This window comes from Epinephelus fuscoguttatus, linkage group LG4 (genome assembly GCF_011397635.1).
Source record: "Epinephelus fuscoguttatus linkage group LG4, E.fuscoguttatus.final_Chr_v1".
Lineage (NCBI taxonomy): Eukaryota > Metazoa > Chordata > Actinopteri > Perciformes > Serranidae > Epinephelus > Epinephelus fuscoguttatus.
The window spans coordinates 18,745,839-18,758,575 of NC_064755.1; the positions used below are offsets into that span (position 1 = coordinate 18,745,839).

Consider the following 12,737-nt stretch of genomic DNA (forward strand, 5'->3'; position numbering starts at 1 on the left):
ATGCTCTGAAGAGTTAGGGACTCACTCTGTATGGCTTTGGTGGATAAATAGATCCGGTCTGTATAATACAAGTTTATCGTTAACTTGTCTAACATATCTTATAAGTCACACAGTAGTAGGCTCTTTAATCTGCTATAAATGTATTTATTTATTTGGCATATTTCCCAGTAGATATTTGGGCTGTTAATATTTTAATCTGCTGGACTACAACATGTGATCCCGGCCAAAAGCCGACATATGCCGGCTAATGTAAACTCTGCCTAGAGAGGGGACAACAGCTGGACAGATGTATGAGTCTGCTCCCTTGTGTATGATTTACTGTGTCAGAGCCCTGCAAAAACCAATTTCCCACCCAAGGACACATGTTTATTGGCTGAAGACACTGGCCATCAAAGTTTAGGGAAATCTCTTGTTCAAGAAAAGAGAAATCTGTTTTACATGGTCGCACGCACACACACACACACACACACACACACACACACACACACGCATTGCCTTAACACATAGCCCATTGCATCACCTTCTCTTTTTTAACTGTCTTGTGTCACTTTTTATATTTTTATTCACTCTCATTTATCAAACACTTGTGTGCTATCAGAGCTGACTGTAGGAGTAAATCCATATGGTGGAGATTAACAAAGCTTGGTGTCCCTTGTGATGTTTCCAGGTGCACACACTTGTTAAAATCACAGCATGCGAGGAAATTGGACTACATACCCCAAATCCACACCCATTCATAGCGACCAACTGGGAAAACTAGCAGTTTTTAACACTGACAAAGTAAATTTCACTTAAATGAAGTTGAACATACACACGCTGAGATGAAAACAGAGGAGGTCACTATACTTAACTTAGCTGAGGTATGTATAGCCCTTTTCCCGCCTGTCTCCACTCCTCATTAAGTTCTACTTTGTCTTGAGAAAGAATGCCCAAAGGTCGTGACCTTATGCTTTCACCCCTGGTTTGGACAAAGCCAAGCTTTGTGCCAGATCTCCAGGCACACCGCAGCCCGGCTGTCCGGCCCTCACACTGCCAAAGCCCCTCCAGCCGTTGCCCTGGCCCCTCAGTTTACCCTTCATGGCCCGTATCCACTCAGCTGTGACTAACTGACTCTCCCCCTAGTATGTGCTGTGTTTCATAATGAAATCATTCAGTCATGCGCAGGAAGTTCCTGCACTGTGTAGCCATGAAAGAATGCCAGTTATGTCCGTCCACTCGCACATGGCAGGCCCACAGGGGAAGGGGCAGTCAGTTAGTCACCTGGTGGCCTGCAAAACACCAAACTTTACTTTTTTGTCCAGTGTTTTGTACTTTAAATCATGCATATTAGTTTGGACCTAACTATTTTGTGTTGTTACATGAGGATGATGACATTTTGATATTCTTGTTAATGATTTCAGTGTTAGAGAAATAGTTCGACATCTTGGGAAATATGCTTATTTGCTCTCTAGAGAAGTTAGATGAAAAGACAGAACCACTGTCTTGTGTTTTTGATCAATACAAGGCCAGAAGTCTGTTGGCCTTACTTAGCATAAAAACTGGGAACAGGGAGAAACAGCTAGCCTGGCTTTGTCCAAATGTAACAAATGTGCCGACCAGCACCTCATAAGCTCCCTAATTACAGTGCTGTAACTCATATTAACACTTTAGCACAAAAAAAAGTGTAAAAACAACAAGCAGTTTTGCTGGAAGTTGCAATCTTTTCATCTAATTCTCTATAAGAAATCAACAGTAATAAGCATTTCCCAAAATGTCGCATCATGCCAAAATAAAATACTGCATCACTGTGAATTACTTCCTTTTAATATGACTGATAATCCTCACTTTATGAAATAGGATCTCAGCCAGCTCTGACAACGGTTTATGTACACAGCTGGGACTCCTTCCACTCGCCCGTCTGAGAAGTGTCTGTGTGCGTTTGTGTGTCCATGGAGATGATCCTCCCTCAGCTCCTCTGGAATGTTTGCAATGTGCACAAAGAAAAAGATCAGCTTGAGTACCTGGGGTCTGTGCTCGGGCCTGCTGTGGGCCCCCGGCTAGTATGACTGTCTGAGCCTGTGATTCAGCCTACTGACACAGACAACGAGCACATGTGGAAGGAACCACACCATACTGGCATGTATAAGGGCATAATGAACCGCCATATACTGCATAATGACCTACTGCGCCGGTGCCACGAGCCAGGACAAGCTGCACTCATTTGATCATGTCACAAAGTTGTGTGCGTGAAGATTTGGTTGCCTCTGGGTTTAAAAAAGGGGGGTATGGGGGGTACTTGAAGGATTTTGTTGGGTGATCTGAAATAAGCCAGGCAGAGAGAGTGAGGGAGGAACATATGTGAACAGTTAAAAGGGTGATTCAACAACCTCTTTGATATCCACCATTAGCGTGATTACAGCTGGCATGGTCCCTGGTTAAAAAATGGCTTTCTTTCGCAAAGGAATGCCCAAAAAAACCTAATTAGGAAAATGAAACTTTCATCTTCCATTTAGCTAACAAATGAAGTTGACAGTGATGTTAACAGTGAAGACAGATGTGGCAGGGAGGGCGAGATGCGGGTGAAATACAGAGTGAGCGATATCGTGCGAGGCAGGGAAGGAGGACGTGTTGCAAGTCTGGTTTAGACCTGCAGACCTCAGTTTAGCATTTTGTTTAATCCCTGGTGTCTGCGCCGTGTCGTAAATCTCACTGCAGCGCTCAGCATTAACAGACATGCTTAGAGCGTGATGCCCAGCTGCATCCCCCACCCCCCCTCCTTCTCCTCCAACACACACATATTCACATACTAACCCAACACCCTGCACATTAACATGACCTGCTTTCCCCTATACAGTCACTGCATATATTGATCCCTGAGTCCCTGTTAGAGCTGCAGCAGGCAGTTAGTCTGGAAAAAAATCCTCCAGTTACACCTGCTTAAACCTCTGCTGCTTCTCTGCCACTTATGCAGTGACCTAGCAGGCAGAAACATAAATCACAGATACTGACACACGTGCTGTAAGCCCTGGAATGAAGTGTGAGTACAAATCAGGTCACTATTTGAACAAGATGCATGCATTCAGCTCTGTGGAGATCTACCAACAGCAGTGGTGTGCCCTGGAGTTGGCCATATACGTATATATAAAAAGAAGTTGTAAAAGAAACCAGATGAGGTGCAGAGCGTTGAGAGGCTGGAATGAATTAGGCTTTCAGAAGTTCGATCATTGACTTTCCCTCTGATGTGCTCGAAAGTCTAGAACCAGAAATCAGACACAGAGCGGTGCCCGTGGTGGAACTAATAAGGAGAGGATGGTTCCAAAAAACGGTCAAATTAAAGAAAGATGTGCTTATGCGAAATGAAAGCATACAGCATAAATAACAGAGCTGACCTCCAGGCATTACCTGTACTTTTTTCTCTTAAATACCTTTCACAGTCTCAAAATCAACCTTTGAGAAACTGTAAACAAGCCTCTCCTCCGAGAGCCAAGTGTTCATTAATTGTGGGCTTGGCCTCTCAGCAGCACAGACTCCCACAAAGGGAGTTCTCTCACTTGTTAGCTGCACAGATTGAACCAATAAACCAGTCTTGGCCGCAAGTTGACCGTTTACACTGCCAGAGTGACAGAAATTCTGTAATCTGTTTTCTGGTACTGAAAAGCAGGAAGTTTTCATATAGTTAGGGAACAGTAAAAACCCCTTTTCAAAAGGATGTCAAATGATGTCAGTTGTCTCCTTCAGTTTATCATTCTGGATGAGATTATAAAGGGGATTAGAGATTCCTGTTGTAGCGTGCCTGTGGCTGACAGAATGGCTCCTGGGGAACGGTGTGCCAGTACAAGATATTACTACAGCACAATGAGAGCACTGTAATGGGCGAGCACAGAGGCAGGGGGAGCAGAGGCAGACTAGTAGGTAAATATTTGATGGTCTCTAATTATGGCGGTTAAGTGGAAACTGCATGCAAAACACATAGTCTGACAACGGTTAAATTAAATTACAGTGTATTTATCAAAAAAGGACAAGAGATTCTGGAATGTTACAATGCACGTTAAATTAGTGGAGCATCAAATTTTCCAAAACAGGTTGGCTGACGATATTTACAATGTATTTTACAAGATGTACAGTGAGTATGACACACCTGTAACTTTAAGGCTGAATAATGCAATCCAAACACAATTACAGGAGTGCAGGTGCTGCTATGACAATGCACTGTGCAAACGATCCTCTATAAAAAGCGAGCTAGATGCCAACAGAAATATTCAAGAGTCAATTAATGTTAAGGCTTAGGAGTTTACCAGTAGGACTGTTGAACACAAGGCAAGAATCCAAATACACATGAAGGGCTGCATTATGATCCCCTACAGTCACACATATAGCCTACTCTTTACATTTAATCCTATTCAGGGTGAGCATCAGTGGGGTGAAGTTAAGACAGGATAGAGTGGCCTTAATCATTCCTCTCTGTGAGGCATACAGTGGAAATCTCAGCAGGGAGATTATAAACACGTGTCAGATGTACTTATTTATAAAGTAGGCAACACATTCTATTCACAAGAGGTAGTTCAGCTGGATATCCAAGACAGTTTTTGTGTAATGCGCATCAGTTTAGCACAGGTGTGCCAATCGCGTTTGCAGAGCTCGTTACACCGTTCAGACAGCAAATCCCATCACCTGTGCGCACTGAATGTTCACAGCTGGCTGTACTTTCCTTTGCAATGCAAAATGTGTTTGTATAATCTGTCTATCCTGTCCTGGAGAACACCGGCGTGCTCGTCTGAGAGAAATCCTAATTCCAGAGACAAAGGCTCGCTGTCTCTGTAGAGCTCTAGCAGCCTTTTCCTGGCGTCTCTGCGCCTGTGCAGCTCCGCCACGCGCTGCATGGTCCTTTTTCTGAACACACACACGGAGCCCAGCACTGTATTGTGATATTTCTCCCACATGTTCAACACCCGGTAGCCGTGCACGAGTCCGGCCTCGTTGTCTATGAACACAAGGTCACCACGGGGCGTTTTGAGGAGGTTGTTGGTGTCCCTCTCCATTACGCGCGAGTCCCACTGCAGGCTGAACAGATTGCTGACGAGTCTGTCGAAGTTTGCAGTCAGGTAGTCGAATATGATGAGGTCGGTCCACTGCATTAGCTCCAGCAGCTCCGCCGTCGTCTTGTTCCAGAGCTCCACGAGCACAGGATGCAGCCCGCTGCTCTCCTGCCTGAGCGGCGCAGGTGTGACCACCCCGGTCAGGTTGGAGACCCACGCAGTTAGAGACACCACGGCTCGATCGCTCCACTGTAACCCACCTATTCGCGACCTCACGGCCGCCCATTGTTCACTGTCACTGTTCACTTGGGACAGTATGAGAGGAGGCAGGTTCGTGATGCCTAGCAAACTGGCAAGGTAATACGTCAAAGTTTCCCCTTGCACCTGATCAGCGTTTATCCCGTAACGCACACACGCTCTGGTCCCATCTGCAAAAGTAGCGAGCTGATTAGATATCCTGCCGCATCCAGGCTCCAGCTTCACTATCCTGTACGTCCTGGCTCTCTCTCGCCAAGCCCGAGCATATTCCTCCGTGAAGCCCACAGGGAGGAGATCTTCCAGCCAATCACTCCAAAATATCCCATCCTCCACCGGGGAGCCCAACTTGACCGGGCCCTCCCGCAGCGCTGACCTCTTGTTATCCCCATTCACATGGTAATCTCGATTTCCTGCAGAGGCAGCTTGATCAGTGAGGTTGCGAGCCTCAAGTCTGCCCCCCAAGTGCGGTCTTTGTGCCGCTGGGACAGCGAGCAATGCCCGGAAAGTTTTGGCGGAGAGGTCCGCTGGGAGACCTTGGTGAAAAGACCCACCGCCCGGTACAGAGAACCTCCGTTTGTGTCGCTCCAAGCGGCTCTCCAGTGCGCTCCACACGTAGAAAACACTCGCAAGGGCGCACAGGAAAAGAAGAGCGAACAAGTTTGCTGAAACAGCCCTCATGGTGAAGACCACCCGTCCCTCTCGGAGACCCTCAGAGCTCCGGCAGGTTTAAATAAGACAGAAATAACGAATATTCTTCAATCCACAGTAAAGCTGGAGCGACTGAGAGCCCTGCGCCCCGTGTCCCGTCCGCCGCTCACAGGCGGACTGTTTGAGATCACAGGAAGGAGAGGGTCTCCGAAACAGTGTGAATCTCATCTCCCGTCCTGTTCATATGCCTTGTCACATCCCTCCTCTGCGGGGAACATAGCATTTCGGATCACCACAGCGGATATCCTCTATTGAACGTTCTCCATTATAACCCGCTGGCGTCGTAGGTGCTTTCTGTCCGTGTGCACCTCTCCGTCTCTCATCTTCCCTTTCCCCTCTTTCTCTCCACCGGGCGCTGGGTGAGTTTGATTTGTGGTGGTGTCGGCTCGCGGAGAGACACTAGGCGGTGAGACACGTGACTCCAGTCCCGAGATGGTGGGCGGATCGTGGGAAGGAGGGTTCAGAGAGGAGCGGAGCAAGTGCACCGCACCGCGTTTGTGTGTGTGTGTGTGTGTGTGTGTGTGTGTGTGTGAGTGTGATGTGAGAGGATTGTGTGGTATTGGCAAAGGCAGCCATTATGATAATTGATACCTAGGGCAGAAATACTTTGGAAATAATGTCACCATTTTAAACAAATTATATTTCGTGCCTGTGTACCTACCAAGCGGAATATGAGGCAAAGGCAGGCATGGATGAAGTGGTGGGTAAACCTGCTCGTACCCAGTTTGCCCAAATTTGTCCAAAGCAAAATTCTGTTTCTCTTTCTATGGTCTATGAGGTCATTATAGATCATAGAAAGCACCCTTTCTTTTATTGTTTTGGCTCTTTACTAGACTCCTTCTTTTTACACTCAGTTTTAGGACAAGGATCCAAAACATACAAACAAGGCAACCATTTATGCCCCATAAAGGGAATGTTTGTCATATGACATCTATCCAACCGATCGCATGATTCACTGCAGATAATCAGACTGGAGGCAAAAACAAGATAGCTGCAGCAAAAGCCTTGCAAAAGGTGTCTACAAAGACGAGCTGTGGACCTCATTGGATGAAAATGAATGCAACCAAACATTTAATGTGATTACTTTGTTTAGGTTTACTTTAAAGACCCTCAAATTTAATTGTCAGCACTTTAATTTCACTGTCTCGTTGTTTCTTTTAAAAGCCAGTGTGCTGGAGTCCAGAGCCAAAACAATAAAACTGTTTGAGTGTCCTAACACTTACAGACAGCATTGTGTACAGTAACAGGTTCAGACCTCGCAGCGATCTGGCTGCTCCTAGTTTTTAAGGTTGAGAGAACAGTTTGAGACATTTCAAATAATGGACACTGTGACAAAAACTCAACACAAAGTCTACTTACTGAGTGTTTGTAGAGCTTTCCTCCTTTCAGCAGCGTATGGAGTTTGTTCACTCATGACGTATATCAACAAATACCTCTTGTTTAATAGTTCAAGCTCCTGTTTTGTATTCTCCAAAAAAACCAACCCATTGTCATTTCATTTTTGCCGCTAAGTATTTGATAATTTCCAGACGAACACCCAGGGCATAATAAAGTCAACTCCCGCTTGTTTCATCTTTGTCTAAGGCTTTTGTTAAACCAAATATAACATGCGTGCGCACAAACTCCTTTATACACATCTTCCTCATTAACTTATTCCTCATTAGCATCCTTCCCCCAACTCTTTACCATTCGACTCATGTTTTCGCACTCTGTATCTTGAACCTTAGTTTGCTAATCAAATTAATTGGGTCATTTTTGTAGCAACATGCTGGCATGCTAAATTGCCTGAGTCGAGAAGACAGCTGTAGACAAGAATACTCAATTACACCCAGTAAACCGGAGGTCGACTAATGCATGCTTTAAACGCCTGGAGCGCTGAGGCTGTTATCTTCATGCTGATATTCATGCTAGTTTATAGCCCGAAGAAAGGCATACTGAACCACACAAACCCATCTAGTGTATCTTTTAATATCTAATATCATGCAGGAGTAGACGGGAAACGACTTCTAGTAGAGACAGGCAGGTGAGTGATTCGGATGTGCTCATGTCGCTCATGTACAGTAGCCCTCGCTTCTGCCTCGCCTAGTTGGATGTTTTGTTTTTTTTGCCATCAGCCGAATAATTTGTTCAATTCCCAGCCTGTTTTTGATTCTGCAATGCAGATTGACAGCAGTGGCGGTGCAGAAGGGAACGAAAAAATCCCCGGGTTGCGCACGAGTAGAGAAGCATTTACCAGTCGCAGAATCTCATGAATTGGTTTGTGTCGTGGTGCATGGCTGAGAATGTTTCTCGAACGTGGTAGACAAAAGAGTGGGTCCTTGTGGAGGTGGGGCTTTTCCATCTGGTTTTAAGAGCTGTTAAAAAACAAATTAGCCTTTGCAAATTACACACTCGGTCTGTGTTCCAAGAAGTGCAGATAGTTAAGGATTCTAAAAAGGCTTACTAAATATATGCAGGCATAGATGGATATATGAAGGGTACTTTTAAGGGATTTAAGTTTGACTTGATGTGTACAGTGTGGCATGTTTTGTCTCTGCTTGTTTTGTAGTTCTGATATGAAAACCTTGCTCCCCCCAGGTCGAGCTACTTCACTTCACTTTCTCTTTAAAGCTGAGTAACAGCAAGACTTCCAAGGTCTAGACATGGGAAATGAAGAAGGCTTAAGTGCATTGCTGGAATTCTGTCTGATGTGTGTTGCTTTTTAGGAGTGTGGAGTGACTGTATTTACTGGCTCTGTCTACAGCAGCAGCGCGGCTCTCGGTGTCCCTTTCCCCCGAGCACAAGTGCGGGCATGTTCACATATCAAACCTATCTGTTTCTTGCCATGTGTTATCTGCAGGTCAGAGAACCTCTGAACACCCCCCCCCCCTCCCCCCTCCCGCCCTAGCGCATTCCTCCCTCTGCTTTCCTCGTAAATCCCACAGCAGTCCCAGGAGGGCCGTAACACCGGGAAAACCTTTCCCCACCAGTCATGGCTGTCCGTGGTCAAATGCTGCAGTGACACGCGAGAGCCTGGCCGTCTGTCATTCTGTCCGCAGCGTCACAGTATACCCATCACCGGCCGTCTGACCACGCCACAGCTGTGATATAATCTCGGGTTCTCTGTGTGGTGCCTGTCTCCCTGTGCACATGGACAGAGGGATGCAGAGGAGACGTAAAAGGGATGGGGGACAGAGGAAGAGAAAGTGCAGCGGGGTTTCTGTCACTTCCCTCGTAGTCTGAGGTTAGTTCACGCTGAGCAATAACTCATAGGTCCCTTGACACTTTGCAGCACTCTGTTTCCTGGACTGAATAATGAATGTGCAGGGCTTCCATTAGCGTTGAAAGCTCCGATTATTTCACAGGGCCTGACAATTACTCATGCTCAGGGATTCAGGGACAGGGCGGGGGAGATGGGGATGAATTTATCTTCCCATGATGAAGATATCTACGCAAGAATATGCGTTCTTAGGACATATGTGTGCTCGTATGTTTAGAGTGGAGCAGATGATAACAAGATATGGTGATTTAATTTAGTATTCTAGTGGTGAGTGCGTGTACACACTGAGATGTCAATACCTGCCTTGGATCCAGGAACTGAGATATAGCCATCTGTTCAAGAAGCCCAGCATGTGCCTCTCTCTACTCAGAACGCCAGAATTTGGCTGCGGTAAACTTGCAGTTAAGGATGTACTATTTCAATGAATACTCCAGGGACAGATAAGACATTTCTTTTAACTACTGGTGACAGAGACACGATGTCGTCAGCACTTATCTCAGCACTTATCTCAAGTAATGCTTTGGAATAGTGCACAAATTGCACAAATGGACCTTATAGTCGGCACACTATACTTTCTTGGCTTCTCTTAGTAGGCAGACCTTACTGCTGTTGAATGCAAGAGGTTACACAGTTTAATTCCCAACCGTAGTGTTTCTAGGATGATGCAGTTTTTAAAAGCAACAGCAGTCACCCTCACGGCTTTATCTAGACAGAAGCCGGAGTCTCAGAGGCAGCGAGCAGAAACAAGCAGCCTATGCAGAATCAAACCAAGGCTGTTGCTACCAGAAGAGATCCACTGCACCGCTGGGACCTGAGCATGGCACACAGCCACCAGTCACTGTGGTTTCAGTAGCCACTTTCCTGATACGTAGTCTCAATGCTTTTAGCAATGACTGGGTTGTTTCTATTTGCTAATGAATGAGATATTGTTAATGAATGCTGCTCAGCCGTGGAGGAAAAGCAGGATGCTTATCTTATTGATGTACTGTACTCCCAATCTCCATCTGGTTTCCATGGAGCAGAAGTTAAAGAGGAGGTGGTGGTGGTGGGGGGGGGGGGGTTGAACCAGCAGAGGAGTGGGCGATTGAAATTCAGTGCTACACAAGGGAGACCCTCTTACAAGAGCGTGATCAGGGAGGGGAGGGAAGGAGATGTACTGTCGAGCCACTCGATTAAAGAATCAGTGTCCAATCTCCTGGATTACACCCCCTGACCTGCCATGCCAAATCCCCTATTAAATAAGTCAAGAATTGAATTCTTTTTACTTTCCTTTCTGCTAACTGGCTTATTGACTCAAGTGCGCTCAGTGCTTTGTGGCGAGGCTCGCCTTTAAATTGGCTAAAGGAAGAGCTTAAGAACATCTGATCATTATTAGGAAAGTCATGACATTCAAAGCCTTAGTGTGCATATATAGATATTTTTTTTTTTCAGATTCAACGCGCCGTGTGATGCGGTTTTGCCCCAGCTCTTGTGGAGCAGTGGGGGGGGGGTCACACGGTCAGTTAAGATTAGCGATGGTGGTTGAATGTCCTCCTAATGTTTCAGCGAAACATTTAGCAGCTTCAAGTTTAATGGGCGAACAGCGTGAAGTGCTTGCCCTCATCATATCACATTGGAATGAATCTTGTGAGGGAGGAGTGCTGCGGTTAGCGTGCATCTTCTTCCCCAACTCCTACCCGCCTTCTATGCCAGATTTCAAACCAGTTTGAGCAACCACTAATGAAAAACATTTAGCTTTTTCAGCATATGGCAGGAGCTTACTCAGAGAGTAGAGGGAATTCTCTAGAACAGATGTATGGAGATGTGCATATCAGCGTGATTTATTTTAACAGAACCACTACGCTAAACTGGCTAGGGGGCATTTTCGCTCTGTAGATCATAATGCTAGTGGGAGGAAGTCCATTTTTTATATGGCTAAATTTACAGCCTTAAGTCACATTAAAAGGCCTGAGCAGTGCTGTATTAATATTTATTTGCCGTATGGGGCATACTGTAAACATATGCCAGTTGACTAGAAACTGTTGTGCCAATGATTTTCGTTGTGCCTCCATTTAGATCTGATGCTTCAAAGCCTTAAATACTGCTTCGATGCAAGTTGGACTTTAGTTGAAAACAGAGATGCAATATGCCAGCAGAGAGCAGCTCACAGTTTGACAGCTCAGGCAGCAGTAATTATAAGTTGGTACAGATCCGTTAATACTGAAACATCCTTTAATAGGTAGACATACCCAAATATAGAAAATATTCTTGCACCTGACATCTTATTTCAACGATAAGATTTCTTTTGCACTCCCTTTTTCCAGCCCCTCAGCAGGAGTAATAAAAGTATGGGAGGGGTAAACAGAAGGAAAAGGCCAGAATCCCGGACTCAACAATGACCCCTTGGCATTCTGACCTTTTCCTACTCTTAAGCCGTTCGTGTTGACAGAACCCCGGTGGGGGATGGGTAAACAAACGAGCCAAATGGAAAAGAACTCCAGGCAACCACAAGTAAAACAAAAAAACACAGAAAACCTTACCCAGAACTCTCTCAGTCGCTCGCTTCAAATTAGCATGCAATATAGACTGTTTGAGTTAGCTGAATCTCGTTAGATATAAAAATAGTGCAAGTTGATTCAAAGAATTGTCTAGTTTTGCAGAACTTTCCGTGTTCTTGGCACAGCGTGTCTAAATCAGGAATAATCCCTTTACTCTTATCTTTTAATCTTCGTTCATTTCTCTGAACTGTGCTGCATAAATAACAACATCCCACTTGTCTTTCTGAGCCTGGAATCAGCACGAGTGTATAAGATAGGCTTTTCTATCACTTAAAAAAACACCCAGAGAGGAGGCTCGATGCTCTGGCCATTTGATACCGGCTTTATTTCACTGGAAGTCAGCTATAAAGTGGAGGCTTGATCATTTATGGCGGTGGCCTTGTGAAACGAGCCCTTTCCATAGGCCTTGATGTTGAGTGTATTTTACTTTCCTATGCTCCACTGATGCCTGGAATCTCTAATGTGGCAGATAGACGCTCACCACTGATGGATTTGTGTCCCTCGGGACAGGTTTGTATCACTGTTGGCTGTCAACGCATACATTATGCCGTTTAAGCAAGAATGATCACTGCTATTAACAACAAAGCAGGCCCAATTGAATAATTTAACGTAGTGGGTAGTGGGTAGTGGCAGTGGCTCGTTGCTGATAAAAGAAGGGAGTGGAGAATTGATCAAACAGCTCGCCCTCACCCAGCTGCGGGAATATAAATAATAAAATGAGATCAGAGTGATTGGCTACGGTGCCCTGTTCCAGTCCGGTGCCTACTACTTACATTTCTCTCCCACTGAGATCCTCGCTGTGGACATCTTGATTCCACTTTGCTGCTTGCAATGGCAAATCAATACGTTCCATAAAAGATGGAAGTGGGAACGATTGGACGTACCTCATGTGAAATCCTAGAAAGCAATGTGCTGCGGTACAGGGCTGGGTTTTTTTCTCTTTTCACCTTGGTCTGTGCA

General features: G+C 45.5%; 1 protein-coding gene across 1 annotated transcript; it reads right to left on the bottom strand.

Annotated features, from left to right (window-relative positions):
• Positions 1 to 3,948: 3,948 nt before the first annotated feature.
• Positions 3,949 to 6,367, bottom strand: fjx1 (four-jointed box kinase 1). The gene has a single exon (XM_049574559.1). The coding sequence runs from the start codon at positions 5,949 to 5,951 to the stop codon at positions 4,668 to 4,670; it is 1,284 nt and encodes a 427-aa protein (XP_049430516.1). The 5' UTR covers positions 5,952 to 6,367; the 3' UTR covers positions 3,949 to 4,667.
• Positions 6,368 to 12,737: the final 6,370 nt, after the last annotated feature.